General features: G+C 40.4%; 1 protein-coding gene across 1 annotated transcript in view; it reads right to left on the reverse strand.

Annotated features, from left to right (window-relative positions):
* Nucleotides 1-6,002: 6,002 nt before the first annotated feature.
* The window catches only part of lrp1bb (low density lipoprotein receptor-related protein 1Bb), a 488,452-nt gene continuing 470,090 nt past the window's right edge, over nt 6,003-24,364 (reverse strand). The window contains exons 88-91 of the mRNA XM_063005338.1: nt 19,718-19,794; nt 18,212-18,302; nt 15,716-15,866; nt 6,003-6,236 (exon numbers count right to left, since the gene is read on the reverse strand). Coding sequence (XP_062861408.1) covers nt 6,096-6,236; nt 15,716-15,866; nt 18,212-18,302; nt 19,718-19,794 — 460 coding nt within the window. The 3' untranslated portion in view covers nt 6,003-6,095. The remainder of the gene's footprint in view (nt 6,237-15,715; nt 15,867-18,211; nt 18,303-19,717; nt 19,795-24,364) is intronic.

A 24,364-nucleotide genomic window follows, 5' to 3' on the forward strand; every position in this document is an offset into this window, starting at 1 on the left:
ACAACTTTCAAGTTGTTCAGATCGCTGTACAGTTCACACTACACAACTTGATCAGGACTCTTTTAATTCGTTGTGGTTTTCACACTACACGACTGATCGGCGATAGGGGAGTCACACACTACACAATCTATCACCAGGCCATTGTAACACTCAGCCCTCCTTTCTTTTTTGAACAAACCAGGTCAACAGAACTACAATAATAACTGCAGTCCTTGAGGGTACAAGGCTGGCTACAATGAGTAGCCAGCCAAATTGAATGTGTACTTAATCCTTTAGGTCCAAAGGTCGTATGCTGGTGGCCAGAAATGACCAAGATAGACACAAAAAGAAGCACATGGAGAACTGAAATCCTTGTCTTGGACTCTGACACAGTTTGATCACAGACATCCACAGACAGTTTATTGGACATTGTAACACTCATTCCATTTTCTTGTTGAGGAAACCAGGTCAAAAGAACTACAAAAATAATTGCAGTATTTAAAGGTAAGGATTCTCTAACCAAAGTCACAAATAGTCAAGTTTATTTGCTTTATCAGATGCCATAACCTTCAGTGTAAAACATTTTATAGCAGCACACACAACTAGTCTGTACAAACATTTTACCCCACCACCATTTCAAATATTCTATTGGCAACTGTTCCCTCCATGACTCCTTCTTTTTGTAAACTTCCAGCACTAGCAGTAGCACCTTTGCCCCCTAGAGGCTGGGAGAGGCTTGATAACGTATCATGACTAATGGAAGGCCAAAAGCTGTGACAGGGTCTGGTCTATTACAATGTCATGGATTTATTTACTTATTAATTCATTAATTTATTAATTTATTGATGTATGATTGATTAACACTTAAAAAGTCACTTAAAAACACTTAAAAATTACCTTAATACTAAATCAAACAAGTCTGAATATCTTTTAATTCACTGTAGCATTTGAATATGCATACTATTTCTACATGCATACTATCTGACACAGCCTATAATGCCTAGTTCAAACTACACGATTTTGCTTGCCGACAGGTCGCAGCTCGGGCTCGAAATTCAGCTCGTCATTGCTATACACCGATGAGCCATAACATTGAAACCACCTCCTTGTTTCTACACTCACTGTCCATTTTATCAGCTCCACTTACCATATAGACGCACTTTGTACTTCTACAATTACTGACTGTAGTCCATCTGTTTCTCTGCATGCTCTGTTAGCCCCCTTTCATGCTGTTCTTCAATGGTCAGGACTCTCCCAGGACCACTACAGAGTAGGTATTATTAGGGTGGTGGATCATTCTCAGCACTGCAGGAACAATGACATGGTGGTGGTGTTTTAGTGTTTGTTGTGTTGATGAGTGGATCAGACACAGCAGCGCTGCTGGAGTTTTTAAATACCGTGTCCACTCACTGTTCACTCTATTAGACACTCCTACCCAGTTGGTCCACCTTGTAGATGTAAAGTCAGAGACGATCGCTCATCTATTGCTGCTGTTTGAGTTGGTCATATTCTAGACCTTCGTCAGTGGTCACAGGACGCTGCCCACGGGGCACTGTTGGCTGGAAATATTTTTGGTTGGTGGACTATTCTCAGTCCAGAAGGGACAGTGAGGTGTTTAAAAACTCCAACAGCATTGCTGTGTCCTATCCACTCATACCAGCACAACACACACTAACACACCACCACCATGTCAGTGTCACTGCAGGACTGAGAATGATCCACCACCCAAATAATACCTGCTCTGTAGTGGTCCTGGGAGAGTCCTGACCATTGAAGAACAGCATGAAAGGGGGCTAACAAAGCATGCAGAGAAACAAATGGACTGCAGTCAGTAATTGTAGAACTACAAAGTGCTTCTATATGGTAAGTGGAGCTGATAAAACGGACAGTAAGTGTAGAAACAAGGAGTCAAGTCTTTAACCTATTTTTCCCATAAGAAATAATGTAAACAGAATTAATCCGTGCCAGACCCCCCCAAACCCCTTACCCAACCGTTCTAATGTCTTAAATGGTCTTTTTTGTTATAAATGCAAGTATATTTTCCATTAAATCTTAAATTATAGAATAGACATTACTGTAATAAACAACAATACACAGTAGTACTGTACAGTACATAAACACACACCACATTTCAGTACAGTACATGTGCTGTACCATACACCATAATAAATTTCCTTCTTTTCTTATAAAATGTATCTACCAGAAACAACAATAACTCTCATATTTCTCTATTATTTCCTTCTTTATTTCAGTAGTGTTGTATTTAGTAGGTGTAATTGCACGAAAGAAAGAATACTTTACTGAGCCGAATTCCTTCTTCTCTCTCACTCACTGTCCCTGCTGTCTGATACAGGAGTAATTATACAACAACAAATAACAATAGATTTGTTCATTTTCTCATCACTACGCTTTTTCTGCACCTTTTTTGGGAACATTTTAACAAATATATTTTACAAAATATAAAAACACCATCCGCTGTACGAATGTTCGCTCACTGTATATACAGTGGTGTACAAAAAATAGCAGTGATTTTAAAAAAGTGAATAAAGTACAAAATCATTATATTTCCACTTTTATTTCCATAAATGCAAATGCACTGAAAATACTACACTTTCAATTCTAAATCAAAACATTAACAAAATATAACAAAATATAGCCAGTTGTTAATCCTTTACAGAAAATTAAGAAAAATGAATATTAGGCTGTTCAAAAAAATAGCAGTGCAGCATTTTTCTTTAAAAACTCAAAAATTTTTTATCTATAACATGAAAAAATGTTTGAGGTTTCACTTTAATATTTAGTGGCATAACAATAATTGTTTCCGAGATCTGTGATACATGGAGTCGACCAACTTCTGGCACCTCTGCACAGGTATTCCAGTCCAGGATGATTACACTACATTCCACAGTTCTTCTGCATTTTTGGTGCCAGACGTGCTTCAGATGTCAGTCACAAGTTCTCTATGGGATTGAAGTCAGGGGATTGGGCTGGCCACTCTATTACCTCAATCTTGTTTGTCTGTAACCAAGATGTTTTGGGTCATTGTCATGTTGAAACACCCATTTTAAGGACATTTCTGCTTCGACATAGGGCAACATGATCTCCTCAAGTATTCTGATATATTTAAACTGATCCATGATCCCTCGTCTGTGATAAATAGGCATAACACCATGGTATGAAAAACATCCCATATCATCAAGTTGTACCACTTTGCTTTACTGTCTTCACAGTGTACTTTGGCTTGAATTCAGTTCTTGAGGGTTGTCTGACATACTGTCTACGGCCACTAGACCCAAAAAGAACAATTTTGCTTTCACCAGTCCACAAAATGTTGAGCCATTTCTCTTTGGACCAGTCAATGTTTCCTTGGCAACTGTTAACCCATTCAGGACACGTCTTTTTCTTAACAACGGGACTTTGCAAGGAGTTCTTGCTGGTAAATCGGCTTCACTTAATCATCTTCTGTACTCACTGGTAACCTCAGATGTTCCTTGATCTTTCTGGAGGTGATCACTGGCTGAGTATTTGCCATTTTGGCTATTCTTCGATCCATTTGAACAGTAGTTTCAAGCTTCCTTCCGCTCAGGTTTTAGTTGTCACTTCAAGGCATTTGAGATCATTTTAGCTGAGCAGCCTATAATTTGCTGCACTTCTCTGTATGTTTTTCCCTCTACAATCAACTTTTTAATTAAAGTACGCTGTTCATCATAACAATGTCTGGAACAACCCATTTTACCCAGTATTTCAGAAGGAAACGCGCTATGACCAAACTGTGCAACATTTGCCACCCTCCTACCTTAAATAAGGGCCAAAATTGACACCCGTTCTTCTGCAGAATAAATGACTTCACCAATTGAACTCCTCACTGCTATTATTTTGAACAAGCCCCTTTCAATCAATGCTTCGATTACTCAGAATGAGCGGCATGCATGTTCCTAATTGTTGGGTTTGTTTAGTTTTCATTACTCTTATACACTTTCAAGTAAATTTTTTGCTATGTGGAAATAGCATTTCTACTGAAAACAGTGATTTATCAGGTTAATGGTGTTGGACTGCTATTTTTTTGAACACCACTGTATATAGAGAGACGGTCGGAGTCAACTTGTTCATGACGTCACGTGTTTGGCGAATTTCGGTTCGTAATCCGAAATTTGGTCATACGTTAAGTTGAAAAAGATCGTTCGTAACCAAAAATGTTCATATGGTAAACCGTTCGTAACTCAAGGGTCTACTGTAATGTCTTCACTGCTAATGAAGCATCGGACACTCCCTTGATATTCAGTCAGTTTATCACTTAGAATAAAGGCACCTTAGTAGGGAGCATGTTAAGGCATCGAAAAAATTCGGACAGCCTTCTTCTCGGGAGCGCGTAGGATGACATAATATGCTGTCTATGTAGAGAGATCACTAGGTTTTCAGACAGACCCAATGTTTGATGTATGTGTTTACGTATCGAGTGCATTTCTCCCATTGGGATTCCATAGTCAATAAAAAAGTGTGCTTCTATACTCTTTCAAACTCCCAATCTCATCAAACTCTAAAGATGCTCGGTTACATTAGTAATCGGTTAGACAAAACTGAGTTTGGAAAACTCCCAACTGATTCTGTGGAACCAGAGGGGGGTTACATATACATTAAGGTAGGCTGTGCTGTGTATTGTAGCTTCCATTTATTCTATCATTCAGTTATGGGTGTTATTTAATAACTGCCGTGAAATGTGGCACTTAAGTTTAAAAATCCCTGAAATCTGTGATTTTTAAAAAACGAGGTCCGTGAAATTAAGCACATTTTTCTGTGAATTTAGTAGGGCCCTATTTATCAGTAATACAAACAGTATTACAACTGTACTAAAATGCAGTTTAAACACAACCCACTTTTTAAAAGATGCAAAATGGAAATAAATGCTTTTATTTCATACTGATTTGTTTTTATATAAAAAGTACTTACATTTAATACATTTTCCCAAAATACAAGCAGCCAAACAACATATAAACCAAATACAAAATTATAAAATCCTGTCTTATTCACATTTCTCTCGAAGTAACAGACAATGTATCTCCATACATAACACTCTCAACAAAGCGCTAAAGTAAGATTAACTCCTCTATCACAGCCTGTATGATGAGTCAGCCATCAGATACCTAATTCTACTGCCACTGAAGTTGATCAATAATAATCAGTCTGCTAGTTTTGGGCGTCTTTTCGCTTGCATTTTCATAAGCCAGACTTTAAACAAGATAAATGACTGGAAGTGTCCTTAACGTGTTAGACACAACTTTTAATAGAGGATGAAATTCAGCAGATGGATTGCTATTCCACTGTGCTGAATTACCTCGTAAAATGCAAATTGTCAGACGAAGATAATGATGAATTTTCACAAATTGTTCATTAGGTATTGGGCCCCTCCAGCATATTGTGTTGTTGAACTGTATGAGGAGACAGTGATTCCTATTTGCAGCATTATTTTAAGTGATAAAAGGCAAATCACTTCAATGAAAAGTGACAAATATGACTGGGCAGTTTGTTATTATGAGCACACAGTGTATAACCAAAAACACAATGAGATGAATTATGAATTAAATCTTAATGTAATGTTATCTGTAGCCCTCTATAGAGACAAACAAACAGAAAACATGTACATACACACACACAAAGGGTTTCAAGTAAATGCTGTAACCAAGAATTAAGAATAAACAAGATGATCATTAAAACATAATAAAACTGAAAGTATTTACAGTACCATAAAACAAAATGATTATGCCACAATCAGTGAGTATAACTACACAATAAAGCAAAAATACATTTCTGGAAAATGTTTGCTACTGCCGTTTTCTTGTTATGGATGGGTTATTTGCAACCAGCAGCTTTATATATTGTGCAATCTATGTTCAAATATCCTAATGAATAATACATATATAAAAAAAGAAAAACTATTAAGTTCAAAGTCCATAGCTCAGATGTGGAGAGGTAATGCTGCTGTCCAAAAAAAAAAGCAAAAAAAAAAGCAAACGTAAGTACATTAGCAGGACCTGATAAGAAATAGAAAAATCTGTTTTTTCAGTTTTTATACATTTTGTACACTGGCGTAAAAAAACAGTACAAAGTGTAATGTCAGGCTATGCGGCAGTTTCCCGAATTGTCCCCTCTAGTTTCTTTGGGAGAAGCTCTCTTCGTTCATCAATGCTGATGACTGGTTTCCGACAGTTCTGATCATCGATGTATATCTTGGCATACACTGGGTTTGAGTAGTTCATAGGCTGTAGAGGAGAGATAGAATCATTTTTACATTAATTTGATTTTATGTGGAAATTGTACATTTAAGAAGTACACACATCTGAATTTTGGATGATTATTATACTGAAATACATTACATGGCCAAAATTATGTGGACACCCAACATAAAAAAAAAGCATCAGTTTAGATAGATTTACACCGATCAGCCATAACATTAAAACCACCTCCTTGTTTCTACACACATTGTCATTCTTCAATGGTCAGGACTCTCACAGGACCACTACAGAGCAGGTATTATTTGGGTGGTGGATCATTCTCAGCACTGCAGTGACACTGACATGGGGGTGGTGTGTTAGTGTGTGTTGTGCTGGTACGAGTGGCTCAGACACAGCAATGCTGCTGGAGTTTTTTAAACATCTCACTGTCACTGCTGGCCTGAGAATAGTCCACCAACCAAAAATATTCAGCCAACAGCGTCCCGTGGGCAGCGTCCTGTGACCACTGTTGAAGGTCTAGAACAGGGGTGCACAACATACGGCCCGCGGGCCAGATCCGGCCCGGCAAAACTCTCGATCCGGCCCGCCAAATGAAGTGCTGATGCATTTTTAAGTAAATGATGCTGTCACTTTAAATTCACCGGGTAATTCCATGAACTTGCGACTGAAAATTTAATTATGTAAATACAAGTTACTTCAGCTGTACCATGTGTTTGTCCAAACCAAGTACGAGTAAAAAAAGAGAAGTGGATCTCGAGCATATGAAATTTAACCCTGAATGGACATACAGGTATTTTCTCATGTCTGCTGTGCTTGCGACCACATTGATCAGTTGGTGTCAGAAAGACGCTGCAGTATCTCCCACTGACCAACACATTTCTTGTAAGTACCTGATTTTATGTAACTGTATTTAGGGCTGGGCGATTTTCACGATTAATACGAATGAACGTTTTCACATGATGTTAGAATGTGACAATCGCAATTGTTTACATACTTTATATTTTAATTAAAATACCAACATGTCATGAGGCAGAAACTGACCAGACGCTCGCGGAATATAAATCAGGGAAAGTTTAATATCAAAAGGGCAAAAACAGTGTACAAAACCCTGCAGAGTCCAAAACCAGAGGATAAACAGACAGGCAGGAAACGGAAGACAACAAGGATCATACACGGTAACGGTTAGATTCTGAAATAAGGACACAAACACAATCAGCAAAACTTCACAACGAGACTAAAACAGAAGAGTTTAAATAAGATTCATGGAACCGAACACAGCTGAACTGAATCAAAACTCCGGAGACGGTGAGCGCGATCAGGATTGGCTGACCGGGGACATGTGATATTCACGTGGCAGTCCGGGGGAGCATGGGAATTGTAGTCCATATGGTTAGACGTGCAATGTGCCCCCTCCATCCACCCCCCAATCACAAGAGGACAAAATCAAAGCTGAGCTGAGTGCTTATTCGATGTCCCCCCAGTGTGGATACTGATACAGACTCACTTATATGGTGGAAACAGTAAACAGGCTTGTGTTCCTTTTAAAAAACCTGTAAAGAACTGTTTGTGGTTTTGCACTTTTCTTATGCTGCACATTATTTAAAGTGAGTTGTTTGTGAGTTTTTTATATAAAGGATATAGCTAATTAAGATTTCTATTTTGTTCAAATTATTGTTAATTATTGTTAATTATTGTTAATGTTATAAAGTTATAAAGAGTTCCTTGAAAGGATAATTAGGTGGTGCTGTTACTATTTTTGCATTTCTGTAGTCTTTTAAATAAAAAAATTTCAATTGCATTATACAAAAAAAAAAAAAAAAATTGCAATCGCAATCGAGAATCAATAATACATTTGAAAATAATCGCATTTTTTTTTTTCAATATCACCCAGCCCTAACTGTATTACACATTCATGTGGACAGGTCTGTAAAAATGAAATGTGTGGCCCTCTGGTTTAGGTGTTTATGTGAAATCGGCCCTTGGTAAAAAGAAGTTGTGCACCCCTGGTCTAGAAGATGACCAACTCAAACAGCAGCAATAGATGAGCGATCGTCTCTGGCTTTACATCTACAAAGTGGACCAACTAGGTAGGGGTGTCTAATAGAGTGGACAGTGAATGGACATCGTATTTAAAAACTCCAGCAGCACTGCTGTGTCTGATCCACTCATACCAGCACAACACACACTAACACACCACCACCATGTCAGTGTCACTGCAGTGCTGAGAATGATCCACCACCTAAATAATACATGCTTTGTGGTGGTCCTGACCATTGAAGAACAGGGTGAAAGCAGGCTAAAAATTTATGTAGAGAAACAGATGGACTACAGTCAGTAATTGTTGAACTACAAAGAGGCGGTTTTAATGTTATGGCTTGTCAGTGTAAAGATAGATAGATGGACAGATGGATGGATGGATTGATATAAAGAAGGTGTTCTATCGGGTTGAGGTCAGGACTCTGTGCAGGCCAGTCAAGTTCTTCCACACCAAACTCGCTCATTCATGTCTTTATGGACCTTGCTTTGTGCTTTGGAACAGGAAGGGGCCATCCCCAAACTGTTCCCACAAAGTTGGGAGCATGAAATTATCCAATCTTGGTATATCTCTTGGTATGCTGAAGCATTAAGAGTTCATTTCACTGGAACTAAGGGGCCGAGCCCAACTCCTGAAAAACAACCCCACACCAAAATCCCCGCTCCACCAAACTTTACACTTGCCACAATGCAGTCAGACAAGTACCGTTCTCCTGGCAACCACCAAACCCAGACTCGTCCATCAGATTGCCAGACGGAGAAGCGTGATTCGTCCCTCCAGAGAACATGTCTCCACTGCTCTAGGGTCCAGTGGCGGCGTGCTTTACATCACTGCATCTGACGCTTTGCATTGCGCTTGGTGATGTAAGGCTTGGATGCAGCTGCTCGGCCATGGAAACCCATTCCATGAAGCTCTCTAAGCCTTATAATCTGAAGGCCACATGAAGTTTGGAGGTCTGTAGCATTTGACTCTGGTCTGAAAGTTGATGACCTCTACACATTATGTGCCTCAGTGTCAAATGCTCTGTCATTTTACATGGTCTACCACTTCGTGGCTGAGTTGCTGTCATTCCCAATTGCTTCCGCTTTGTTATAATACCACTGACAGTCGACTGTGGAATATTTAGTAGTGAGGAAATTTATGTCTTAACTTGTTGCACAGGTGGCATCCTATCACGGTACCACGCTGGAATTCACTGAGCTCCTGAGAGCGACCCATTCTTTCACTAATGTTTGTAGAAGCAGTCTGCATGCCTAGGTGCTTGGTTTTATACACCTGTGGCCATGGAAGTGATTGGAACACCTGAATTTAATGATTTAAATGGGTGAGTGAATATTTTGGCTATATAGTTGTAGATAGATGATGAATAGATAGAGGATGAATAGATAGATGGATGGATGGATGTTAGTGTCTCTACTTTACAATAACCCCCATTAAATCTCTAGGCAGGTAGACAATTGTCTTACAGACTTGGCATTGACAGTGTAATAGCGCTGTGTCAAAAGTCTTCAGTATAACCCATTCTACTGCCAGCGATTATATTCAGAAATTATAGCTGTATAATAGATGGATTTATTAATTCAATGAGTGTCCTCATTCATCTGGCCACATACTGTATAATACTTCATATACATCAAGAACACTTCTACTTCTAGATATTGTTATAAATTATAGGCAAAGAAGGTACATGGATAATCAGACCAGCACAATCCACATGACATGGCATGACATGCACAAACACTGATGATCACATGATGACTGTCCTTCATGCAATGTTCACACCAAAAACGGTCAAAGAATTTCACCTGTCCAGGTATAACTTCTTTAGGTATAGAGTGTATTTTCAGAGTGTGAGGGTCACTCGATTTTACACACCACCCCTGCAACACACACACTTGGGCTTGAAATGTGTTCAAAAAATGCAGCTTATGTAAAGCATTAAAACCTTTTAATTCCATAAAGCTAATTGCAAACGGTCTATCAATGGTCAGGACCCCCACAGGACCACTACAGAACAGGTATTATTTGGGTGGTGGATCATTCTCAGCACTGCACTGACAATGACATGGTGGTGGTGTGTTAGTGTGTGTTGTGCTGGTACGAGTGGATCAGACACAGCAGCGCTGCTGGAGTTTTTAAACACAGTGTCCACTTACTGTTTACTCTATTAGACACTCCTACCTAGTTGCTCCACCTTGTAGATGTAAAGTCAGAGACGATCGCTCATCTATTGCTGCTGTTTGAGTTGGTCATCTTCTAGACCTTCAGCACTGGTCACAGGACACTGCCCACAGGGCGCTGTTAGCTGGATATTTTTGGTTGGTGGACTATTCTCAGTCCAGCAGTGACAGTGAGGTGTTTAAAAACTTTGTCAGCGCTGCTGTGTCTTATCCACTCATACCAGTACAACACACACTAACACACCACCACCATGTCAGTGTTACTGCAGGGCTGAGAATGACCCACCACCCAAATAATACGTAGTCTGTAGTGGTCCTGGAAGAGTCCTGACCATTGAAGAACAATGGACAATGTGTGTAGAAACAAGAAGGTGGTTGTAATGTTATTGTTATTGTATTTGTGTATATACAGTGTATCACAAAAGTGAGTACACCCCTCACATTTCTGCAGATATTTAAGTATATCTTTTCATGGTACAACACTGACAAAATGACACTTTGACACAATGAAAAGTAGTCTGTGTGCAGCTTATATAATAGTGTAAATTTATTCTTCCCTCAAAATAACTCAATATACAGCCATTAATGTCTAAACCACCGGCAACAAAAGTGAGTACACCCCTAAGAGACTACACCCCTAAATGTCCAAATTGAGCACTGCTTGTCATTTTCCCTCCAAAATGTCATGTGATTTGTTAGTGTTACTAGGTCTCAGGTGTGCATAGGGAGCAGGTGTGTTCAATTTAGTAGTACAGCTCTCACACTCTCTCATACTGGTCACTGAAATTTCCAACATGGCACCTCATGGCAAAGAACTCTCTGAGGATCTTAAAAGACGAATTGTTGCGCTACATGAAGATGGCCAAGGCTACATGAAGATGGCCAAAACCCTGAAACTGAGCTGCAGCACAGTGGCCAAGATCATCCAGCGTTTTAAAAGAGCAGGGTCCACTCAGAACAGACCTCGCGTTGGTCGTCCAAAGAAGCTGAGTGCACGTGCTCAGCGTCACATCCAACTGCTGTCTTTGAAAGATAGGCGCAGGAGTGCTGTCAGCATTGCTGCAGAGATTGAAAAGGTGAGGGGTCAGCCTGTCAGTGCTCAGACCATACGCCGCACACTACATCAAATTGGTCTGCATGGCTGTCACCCCAGAAGGAAGCCTCTTCTGAAGTCTCTACACAAAAAAGCCCGCAAACAGTTTGCTGAAGACATGTCAACAAAGGACATGGATTACTGGAACCATGTCCTATGGTCTGATGAGACCAAGATTAATTTGTTTGGTTCAGATGGTCTCAAGCATGTGTGGCGGCAATCAGGTGAGGAGTACAAAGATAAGTGTGTCATGCCTACAGTCAAGCATGGTGGTGGGAATGCCATGGTCTGGGGCTGCATGAGTGCAGCAGGTGTTGGGGAGTTACATTTCATTGAGGGACACATGAACTCCAATATGTACTGTGAAATACTGAGCAGAGCATGATCCCCTCCCTCCGGAAACTGGGTCGCAGGGCAGTGTTCCAGCATGATAATGACCCCAAACACACCTCTAAGACGACCACTGCTTTATTGAAGAGGCTGAGGGTAAAGGTGATGGACTGGCCAAGCATGTCTCCAGACCTAAACCCAATAGAACATCTTTGGGGCATCCTCAAGCGGAAGGTGGAGGAGCGCAAAGTCTCGAATATCCGCCAGCTCCGTGATGTCGTCATGGAGGAGTGGAAAAGCATTCCAGTGGCAACCTGTGAAGCTCTGGTAAACTCCATGCCCAGGAGAGTTAAGGCAGTTCTGGGAAATAATGGTGGCCACACAAAATATTGACACTTCAGGAACTTTCACTACGGGGTGTACTCACTTTTGTTGCCGGTGGTTTAGACATTAATGGCTGTATATTGAGTTATTTTGAGGGAAAAATAAATTTACACTGTTATATAAGCTGCACACAGACTACTTTTCATTGTGTCAAAGTGTCATTTTGTCAGTGTTGTCCCATGAAAAGATATACTTAAATATCTGCAGAAATGTGAGGGGTGTACTCACTTTTGTGATACACTGTATATATATCCCAGGTTGTTTGGAAGACCTGTCTGTTACCATGCTAATGCAGTTTTTTAAAAATATGCCTATTTCCTCAATTCAATGAAACAGCACTGGTAGCTGCTGGTTTGAGACAGTGGTGTCGTACAATGGCTGACCCTGTGCTCTGACCCCAAATTTCAAAACAAGCTGGGATATGCAGAAAAAAAATTTCAATACTGTACATGTGTATACGTATATATGACAAATAAAGGCATTCTATTTATTCCATTCAGCAAAGAAATTTGTAAATCAGTTTTATTCCAAATCCTAAATTATTATTATTGGGTTTTTTTTTGTTTGTTTTTAATTTGTGCATTTTCTCCCATTTTCTCCCAATTTAGTGTAGTAAATTTGTCTTCTGCTGCTGGAGGATCCCTGATTGCAGTTGTGGAACCCTTGTGGAACCCTTATTTACCTATGCACTCTGCCAGTCAGGGTCCTTACACAGCATTTGAAGACCCCACCCACATAGTCCGGGCATACCGCCCTAGCAGAATCATGTCTGCTCCAGGCACTGCCAATTATGCCCGCTAGATGGCGCCCAGCCGACCGGTGGCAACGGCAAGTTTTGAACCCGAGGAGTTCAAAATCTCTGCGCTGGTGTGATAGCGGAGTATCCCGCTGCACCACCTGGCCGCATTAAGGTTTTCATATGCTAAATATAATACCTGCCATGTCTTCCAAATCATGGGACACAGTTCCATCACATTTTACTTGTAATAAGATGTTGTAATGCTTTAGGAGCAGAGGCCACCAATTGCTGTAGTTGTGAGAGTTGAATGTTTTAAATTACTTTAATAATTTGACCTAGCATGTGTGCTTTTTAGCCATGCTGTTATAAACATGCAAACTGTGGACTGAAGTTGTCTTGCTCAGACAAGTACATAATTCTCTGTGAAATGTAATGACAGCACACAGTACTCAAAAACAAATATGAAATAGACTGGTCAGACCAGGGCACGGGTTTTTACTTTGCATTAGTTCATCTTAGATTAGTTTATGCCCGTTGCAGGTTGTATTCACAAGCTATTTAAAAATTTAAACATATGGTAATTAGTAACCTTAGTAAACACTAATCAAGCTCTTTTGTAAGCAGGTTCATTTTTATTATTAATTAAGCCTTGCTGTAATAAAATGGGTAATTATCTTTCACAGAAACTAAAACCTAATTGGAATTAAATGCTAATGTTTTAAAATAGGACTAATTAAGGAAGTACGTCCAGTGGTAAAATCCCAGTGGAAGTGGCAAAATTGCTTCACTCATCTTTGCTAAATGTTAAACTATACTGCAGCTGTACATCACCAGATCTCAGTTCTTTGCTGTTAGTGTAAACACAGAGCTAAGATTTGAATTTGGGCTGTACTTCTGTATATTGGCAAAATATATATACCGATCAGGCATAACATTATAACCATTTCCTAATATTGTGTTGGTCCCTCTTTTGTTGCTAAAACAGCCTGAAGGTGTGCCCCTGAAGGTGTGCTGTGGTATCTGGCACCAAGATGTTAGCAGCAGATCCTTTAACTCTTTAAGTTGTGAGGTGGGGCCTCCATGGATCGGACTTGTTCGTCCAGCACATCCTACAGATGTTCGATTAAGTTGAGAGCTGGGAAATTTGGAGGCCAAGTCAACACCTCAAACTCGTTGTTGTGCTCCTCAAACCATTCCTGAACCATTTTTGCTTTGTGGCAGGGTGCATTATCCTGCTGAAAGAGGCCACAGCCATCAGGGAATGACGTTTTTACAAAAGGGTGTACATGGTCTGCAACAATGCTTAGGTAGGTGGGACGTGTCAAAGTAACATCCACATGGATGGCAGGACCCAAGGTTTCCCAGCAGAACATTGCCCAAAGCATCACACTGCCTCCGCCGGCTTGCCTTCTTCCCACAGTGCATTCTGGTGCCATGTGTTCCCCAGGTAAGCGACACACATGCACCCGGCCATCCACGTGACGCCCATTTTTCCCGCTTCTAACACATCAGCTTTGAGGATAAAATGTTCACTTGCTGCCTAATAAATGCCACCCACTAACAGGTGCCATGATGAAGAGATAATCAGTGTTATTCACTTCACCTGTCAGTGGTCATACTGTTATGCCTGGTCGGTGTACTTTACTACACTATGTTCCAGTAACATTTGGCAAACTTAGGCACTTGAGTTTGCTGATTGTTGACAACTCTCCCAAACTTGTACTTGATTCTAGGTGGCATGTGATTGTAGAGAGATGTTCTAACCCAAGACCTAACAAATGCCTACAGTTTCCCAATTGTGATTCCTAAAGATTATTTTATCTGGCCACTCGAACCTTTCTCTTAACTGTGTGTGTGTGTGGTCAGTAATAACATACATCTGCCTCCAGGTAGATTTCTAACATCTTCAGTTGGTTTAGTCTTTAGTATTGGTCTGATAGCAGAAATGGGCAACTTTTTGTTGCACACCACTGCTGTATTGTCTTGACTTTTTATAGTAATTGTGTAACTTTGAGTCATGTCTATCTGCATTGTCATTTTGATGCAGGTGCAAAGAGGTGCAGATGATGTGTCAGTTTCTCCAAAATGAACTTTTTTTACATATCACGGTTTTGTCCTCTCAGAATTGCCAGCTCCACTGTTGGTAAACCTGCTATGATATTGTGCTGCTCAGTTCAGACCGGTTTTCCACTGACGTTCAATGCCAGCAGACTTGTTTCTTTCTGGAAACCCTGCTGATGTCGCTGTGTTTTTATGTCTCACAAAGGAGCTGCTGAGAGAGCGGATTGCCTCCAAGGCGGAGTACTGTTCCGTTTCTGGAGTAGATCAACCTGTCAATCCTGGCTGCGCCAGTTGGTGGGATTGGGCTGCCATCTGTGCATTGCCAGTCTTGGATGGTTCTGAGGGTTTCCTATCTTTCTTCTCGCAGATCAGCGTGTAATATTGTAACAACCAGTTATCAGTTCTGTGCTATCCCTGTTCTATCTACTATGTCAGTCGTAGGCTGTGTCTTTAATTTTTACTTTGGTTTCTGTTATTTTGTCCACCGTTTTTGTTTTTTATCCATTGTTGTGGCCTTATATTCACAATATTGTTTTTTTCTTGGTTAAATATCTTGCACTTGGGATCCCTTTTATTCTTGCAGGTGTGGGGCTTAACCTAACACTTCACTCATGAGGTACGACCCAATCTTTTATAGATTGGTAAGAAAAATATACACTCTATATACACCTTAGGTTCACATACCTTGTGTGGATCCAGCGTGAAATTTGGTTTAAGGTAGCTTCCTGCATCCACGTGGTTGTCATGGTCCACCTCATACATGTTATAGGAGGGGTTGCCTATCTCAACATTCATGCCTCCATTGGTCATGGGCTGCCGCTGTACCTGCTTGTCCCTAGGGTAGAGCAGATTAGAAACATACTTTCAAGATGTAAAATAGACATATGCTTATACAAGAGTTGTTTGTTTTTCTGCAAACTGATCATTAATTTATTAATTTGTCTTTAGTATCTACTCTGACCAAAGACTAACCTCAAAAAGCATGACATAGTTATAAAAAGGATTCAGAGCAAATGAGCCTTAAGTCAATAAATATATGCATGAAGTTCATCTGTATGGTAGTTTATAAAATACTTAATGAACGTCTATCTTTAACAGTTCTCTACAAATTATGCTGGCGTGAATTACAGCATCATGCCCACCTGCCATGACACTATGGAGGGGCTAACAAAAAAAAGTTGTCTGCAGCTCCGGTTCCTTAAATCAACAACTTCTGAGCCACATTAAGAATTTATTCACTTCAGCTGAAGAAGTCCCTTAAAACTTAGTCTGACCCATTTTCCTGCCGGTGCATATGTCGGCATTCTTGATCTTTTTTTTCTAGAGAACTTAGCCAGGGATGCGGCACTATTCTGGCTCCGGGCCTTTTGTCATCAGAAGGAAACCACAAAAAGAATCCAAGATGGATGGAAGCAGTGTCAGCTGAGGAGGCAGCATTTCCTTTTATAGCTGCTGCTGGTTTTTCTGAGGTCTCTATCTTTATTCTTTAAAAAAAAAAAAACATTTTGACAAGATTGTCAAATGCTGGTGGATCAAGCAGCTGGCATATAGCTGACAATCATGTTCTCATTCTTGCTTTTATCTGTCATTTCTCTGCTTTCAGTTTTGGTTTATGATTATGGTTTTCTTTGTTACTTTAATATTTTAAGCCATCAAGTATTAAGTTATTCATTATACATTGTTGTGGCTTTAAATCCTGCAATTAAGTTTACTCTAAACATCCTTGCACCTACACCTGGCCCAGTAGAGTACCATTGTGGCATGTTTTGAAACTAAACTCTCCAAGGTGCCTACCCCTCCTTTAAATCTCTGGCCAGAAAGTTTATACCAAATAAAATCTGGTCAGTGGGGTACCATGGTAGTCCCTTTTAATTGATAAATCTAGTATGGGGGTGGGAGGTGACAAGCAAATTGAGCAACAGATGGATTACACTCAGTAACTGCATACACAATTTATCTTTATGGTAGCTACGTTAAAAACACAATTTATTTGGTAGATAGGTGGATTTCATACAAATATTTGCTATTGTGTTTCCAAAGTAACCTTAATATTGGTAAAAAGCAACGGTTAGTTTTATTCTTTTATTCATGTTCATTAACACAAACAACATACTGTAGGCTAAATCATTCAGCTGGCATTATAATATACACAGATCAGCCATAACATTAAAACCACCTCCTTGTTTCTACACTCACTGTCCATTTTATCAGCTCCACTTACCATATAAAAGCACTTTGTAATTCTACAATTACTGACTGTAGTCCATCTGTTTCTCTGCATGCTTTGTTAGCCTCCATTCATGCTGTTCTTCAATGGTCAGGACTCTCCCAGGACCACTACAAAGCAGGTATTATTTGGGTGGTGGATCATTCTCAGCACTGCAGTGACACTGACATGGTGGTGGTGTGTTAGTGTGTGTTGTGCTGGTATGAGTGGATAAGACACAGCAGTGCTAATGGAGTTTTTAAACACCTTACTGTCACTGCTGGACTGAGAATTGTCCACCAACCAAAAATATATCCAGCCAACAGTGCCCCATGGGCAGCGTCCTGTGACCACTGATGAAGGTCTAGAAGATGACCAACTCAAACAGTAGCAATAGATGAGTGATCGTCTCTGATATCTACAAGGTGGACCGACATCTACAAGGTGTACCAACTAGGTAGGAGTGTCCAATAGAGTGGACAGTGAGTGGACATAGTGTTTAAAAACTCCAGCAGCGCTGCTGTGTCTGATCCAATCATACCAGCACAACACACACTAACACACCACCACCATGTCATTGTCACTGCAGTGCTGGGAATGATGGGAATGCTCTGTAGTGGTCCTGTGGGGGTCCTGACCATTGAAGAACAGGGTGAAAGCAGGCTAAAACAGTATGTAGAGAAACAAATGGACTACAGTCATTAATTGTAGAACTACAAAGTGCTTCTATATGGTGATATAATGGACAGTGAGTGTAGAAACAAGGAGGTGGTTTTAATGTTATGGCTGATCAGTGTATCTGGGTAAATAATCCTTTTTGAAATACACTTCTTCATAAACCCTGGTAATAAATAAACTTGCACAGTGTTTGTTGCTGGTTTTAGCACACTTACACACATACTAAAGCATACTAAAAAGTAAACTGGACCAGAGTGTGTCTGACCTCTTAGCCACACACTGTGTTTTTTTATTACCTCTGCTGCCTTCTGCAGATGCAGACTCCAACCACAACTGTTGTAATCAAAATAACCAGCAGGACTAGAGGCACAATGATGGCTATGCTTCCTGTGGTGAAGAAGAATAAAAATAAACCAGTGGTCAAGGCATGTTTACAGAACAGCACAACCAATTCTTACTCCATTATACAAGTTATACATATACAATAGATAATGAAATACTTATAGGTGTACAACATTGAATGACACCGATGAGGCATAACATTATGACCACCTTCCTAATATTGTGTTGGTCCCCCTTTTGCTGCCAAAACAGTCCTGACCCGTTGATGCATGGACTCCACTAGACCTCTGAAGGTGCACTGTGGTATCTGGCACCAAGATATTAGCAGCAGATCCTTTAACTCCTTGTAAGTTGTGAGGTGGGGCCTCCATGGATCAGACTTGTTTGTCCAGCACATCCCACAGATGCGCGATTGGATCAAGATCTGGGGAATTTGAAGGCCAAGTCAACACCTCAAACTCGTTGTTGTGCTCCTCAAACCATTCCTGAAGCATTTATGCTTGTGGCAGGGCACATTATCCTGCTGAAAGAGGCCATAAGCCATCAGTGCATGGGCACCCTGACTGGTCTGCGCTATGCAGCCCCATACGCAACAAACTGCGATGCACTGTGTATTCTGACACCTTTCTATCAGAACCAATATTAACTTCTTCAGCAATCTGAGCTACAGTAGCTCATCTGTTGGATCAGACCACAAGGGCCAGCCTTTGCTTAAACCTTGAATGAGCCTTGGCCTGTCCACCCTGTTGCCGGTTTACCACTGCTCCTTCCTTGGACCAATTTTGATAGATACTGACCACTGCAGACCGGTAACAACCCCAAAAGAGCTGCAGTTTTGGAGATGCTCTGACCCAGTCATCGCGGCATCACAATTTGGCTCTTAGAAGCGTAGTCAGGGTGAAAGCTATCTTTCCAAAACCAGTTATTATTTATTGAAAATACACTATTACTATTATTATTTATTAAAATGGCAATAATAAAGGAAATACTAAATAGTTTTGATAAGCTATTAAATTGCTAACAGCGTCTGTATTTCTCTGTCCTTTGTGTACACCTATCATATATTAATTTAAAAAGCTACCTAATATGTTTTATTACGTAGCCATGACAAAACAGTGCATTGCTTCTATGCCTTAATTACACACCAACCAAGAAGCAGTGTTTATGGCTCTGTAGGACATTGTTTAAAGACACATAAATAAAAACATTGCCATGTGCTACATATCTGCATATTGCAAATAACCTACAGATAAATCAGTGCTGGTTTTATTGGTTTAGAGCAGATTTAAACCCGCTGGGGATTACACTGAATCTTTAAATCATAAATCATATTTATCCATGCTTTGATGCCCTTGCTACATACTCCCTGAAAGCAGGCAGATGACAAGCAGCAGGCTCAGATTTTAATCAGTCATGAGTATGCAGTAATGAAGGAGGAAACCTTGTTCTTGCTCTCTTACCTCCCGGTGTGTTGTCGGAGCGGCTGCTCTTCGGGGCGGGCCGTTCACACTGTGTCCCCGACCAATTGGCTGAACACCTGATTAAAATCAGCCACACGAGAAAGATTAGCTGATGTTTAAACATTCTAAGCACTTCGGTAGAAATATGGAAGATTAGAACAGACAGTGAAGCCTGGAGACAATTCACACAGAAAATGGATAAAAGTCAGAATCAAAGAGAAGAAAGATCAATCCACACATGCTGCATGATAAGTGGAACAGATCACACAAGGACAAGGCTGTTTCACTTTTACTTTGAGTTAAATGGGTGACATGTATGTATGTGTGTAGAGCAGAACCTCTGACTGAGTTTTATGAGAGTGGTTATGAACAAAATAAGCTGTTTAATTAAACTTATAAATACTAAAATAATTATTTCTCACTTTTAGTGTGTCCAATTGCCCGATTACGTCATGCTTCCTCTCTACCAATGCCAATCCCTGCTCTGATTGAGGAGAACGAAGCTAACCCACGCCCCCTCCGACACGTGTGCATCTTATCACCTACACTTTGACGAGTGCAGTGCAGCTCAGCGTTGTGTACGGAGAGGACACACCCTGAGAGCACTCTTTTCTCATCTCTGTGCAGGCGCCATCAATCAGCCAGCAGAGGTCGTAATTGCATTAGTTATGAGATCGAGACCCCATCCGGCTTAGTCCCACCCATATCTGAACAACAGGCCAATCGTTGTTCATGTGGCTGCTCAGCCTTAGCCGGCAGGCAGAGCTGAGATTCGATACAATATATTCGAGATCCCAGCTCTGGTTCCAGCGTGTGTTTTTACCGCTGCGCCACCTGAGCGGCCCACTAAAGTAGTGTTTAATGTACCAGACATTTTATTTGATCTAAAAAACTAAATTTATTATATAAAGTAACCCAAAACAACATGATTCTAAAAGGGGCGGTGGCTTGGTGGGTAAAAGTGGAGATACAAAATTGTCCATGACTGTTTGACATTAAAACTTGAACTGATCAATCTTGTGTCTGTAATTACATGTCCTGTCAAGAATGTAACTAAAGTGTGTAAAAGTATTACATTAAAATCCTAATAAAATATAATAAAATTACATTTATTTATTTAGTTATTTTAACCTCATGTTTTTACACACTTTGGTTACATTCTTGACATGACAGGTAGTTCGTCAGTACACAAGGTTCATCATTTCATTTTCAAGTCTTTAATGTTAAACACAGTCATGGACAATTTCGTATCTCCAGTTTACTTCACTTGCATGTCTTTGGACTGTGGGAGTAAACCGGAGCACCCAGAGGAAACCCAACCAGACATGGGGAGAACATGCAAACTCCACACAGAAAGGACCCAGACCTGTTAATTTATTAGCATGTTAATTTTGTTAACATGAATTATTGAGCATACCATGTACTTGTACTTGTATATGTTAATTCTACCAATTAAGATTCTTTTAAATATATGATTATACAGTGTATCACAAAAGTGAGTACACCCCTCACATTTCTGCAGATATTTAAGTATATCTTTTCATGGGACAACACTGACAAAATGACACTTTGACACAATGAAAAGTAGTCTGTGTGCAGCTTATATAACAGTGTACATTTATTCTTCTCTCAAAAAAACTCAGTATACAGCCATTAATGTCTAAACTACCGGCAACAAAAGTGAGTACACCCCTAAGAGACTACACCCCTAAATGTCCAAATTGAGCACTGCTTGTCATTTTCCCTCCAAAATGTCATGTGATTTGTTAGTGTTACTAGGTCTCAGGTGTGCATAGGGAGCAGGCGTGTTCAATTTAGTAGTACAGCTCTCACACTCTCTCATACTGGTCACTGAAAGTTCCAACATGGCACCTCATGGCAAAGAACTCTCTGAGGATCTTAAAAGATGAATTGTTGCGCTACATGAAGATGGCCAAGGCTACAAGAAGATTGCCAACACCCTGAAACTGAGCTGCAGCACAGTGGCCAAGATCATCCAGCGTTTTAAAAGAGCAGGGTCCACTCAGAACAGACCTCGCGTTGGTCGTCCAAAGAAGCTGAGTGCACGTACTCAGCGTCACATCCAACTGCTGTCTTTGAAAGATAGGCGCAGGAGTGCTGTCAGCATTGCTGCAGAGATTGAAAACGTGGGGGGTCAGCCTGTCAGTGCTCAGACCATACGCCGCACACTACATCAAATTGGTCTGCATGGCTGTCACCCCAGAAGGAAGCCTCTTCTGAAGTCTCTACACAAGAAAGCCCGCAAACAGTTTGCTGAAGACATGTCAACAAAGGACATGGATTACTGGAACCATGTCCTATGGTCTGATGAGACCAAGATTAATTTGTTTGGTTCAGATGGTCTCAAGCATGTGTGGCGGCAATCAGGTGAGGAGTACAAAGATAAGTGTGTCATGCCTACAGTCAAGCATGGTGGTGGGAATGCCATGGTCTGGGGCTGCATGAGTGCAGCAGGTGTTGGGGAGTTACATTTCATTGAGGGACACATGAACTCCAATATGTACTGTGAAATACTGAAGCAGAGCATGATCCCCTCCCTCCGGAAACTGGGTCGCAGGGCAGTGTTCCAGCATGATAACGACCCCAAACACACCTCTAAGACGACCACTGCTTTATTGAAGAGGCTGAGGGTAAAGGTGATGGATTGGCCAAGCATGTCTCCAGACCTAAACCCAATAGAACATCTTTGGGGCATCGTCAAGCGGAAGGTGGAGGAGCGCAAAGTCTCGAATATCCGCCAGCTCCGTGATGTCGTCATGGAGGAGTGGAAAAGCATTCCAGTGGCAACCTGTGAAGCTCTGGTAAACTCCATGCCCAGGAGAGTTAAGGCAGTTCTGGGAAATAATGGTGGCCACACAAAATATTGACACTTCAGGAACTTTCACTAAGGGGTGTACTCACTTTTGTTGCTTGTGGTTTAGACATTAATGGCTGTATATTGAGTTATTTTGAGGGAAGAATAAATTTACACTGTTATATAAGCTGCACACAGACTACTTTTCATTGTGTCAAAGTGTCATTTTGTCAGTGTTGTCCCATGAAAAGATATACTTAAATATCTGCAGAAATGTGAGGGGTGTACTCACTTTTGTGATACACTGTATATGAAAACAACATTTTGAACACCTGCTAATTGTCTCAATTTGTAGCCACTTATCTTACTGGGGATAAAAGATTCTGTCTAATACCATAAATTAAAAAAGTACATTAGCACGTTTGGCTATTATTATTTAAATAGCTGAGAATATGATTTGTTAATCAGAATGTCTTTTAATGAGGGTAGATTTAAATACATGCTTTTGTATTTACTGTCTTGTGCATTTTATACTACTACTATTACCACTTCTACTACTACTGCCACTTCTACTACTACTATTATTGCCACTACTACTACTACTACTACTATTGCCACTACTACAACTACTATTATTGCCACTACTACTACTACTATTATTGCCACTACTACTACTATTGCCACTTCTACTACTACTACTGCCACTACTACTTCTATTATTGCCACTTTTACTATTATTGCCACTACTACTACCAATTTTGCCACTACTAATACTACTACTATTGCCACTACTACTACTTCTACTATTGCCACTACTACTGCCACTTCTACTTCTACTACTATTGCCACCACTACTACTACTACTGCCACTTCTACGACTATTGCCACCACTACTACTACTACTGCCACTTCTACTTCTATTGCCACCACCACTACTACTACTACTACTGCCACTTCTACTACTATTGCCACCACTACTACTACTACTGCCACTTCTACTTCTATTGCCACCACCACTACTACTACTACTACTGCCACTTCTACTACTATTGCCACCACTACTACTACTGCCACTTCTACTTCTACTACTATTGCCACCACTACTACTATTGCCACCACCACTACTACTACTACTACTGGTACTACTATTGGCACTACTACTACTACCACAACTACTACTACTATTGCCACTACTACTACTCATTCTACTACTACTACTATTGCCACTACTACTACTACTACTGCCACTTCTACGACTATTGCCACCACTACTACTACTACTGCCACTTCTACTTCTATTGCCACCACCACTACTACTACTACTACTGCCACTTCTACTACTATTGCCACCACTACTACTACTGCCACTTCTACTTCTACTACTATTGCCACCACTACTACTACTACTACTGCCACTTCTACTACTACTACTACTCATTCTACTACTAAAACTATTGCCACTTCTACTACTACTCATTCTACTACTACTAATTCTACTACTACTACTACTGCCACAACTACTACTCATTCTACTACTACTATTGCCACTACTACTATTGCCACTACTACTACTACTCATTCTACTACTACTACTGCCACTACTACTATTGCCACTACTATTATTACTACTACTACTGCCACTTCAACTTCTACTACTATTACCACTACTACTATTGCCACTACTACTATTACTACTGCCACTACTACTGCCACTTCTACTACTACTATTGCCACTACTACTACTGCCACTGCTACTATTGCCACTACTACTACTACTATTGCCACTTCTACTACTACTACCATTGCCACTTCTACTACTATTGCCACTACTA

The sequence above is a fragment of the Trichomycterus rosablanca genome, chromosome 12 (assembly GCF_030014385.1).
Source record: "Trichomycterus rosablanca isolate fTriRos1 chromosome 12, fTriRos1.hap1, whole genome shotgun sequence".
Classification (NCBI taxonomy): Eukaryota; Metazoa; Chordata; class Actinopteri; order Siluriformes; family Trichomycteridae; genus Trichomycterus; species Trichomycterus rosablanca.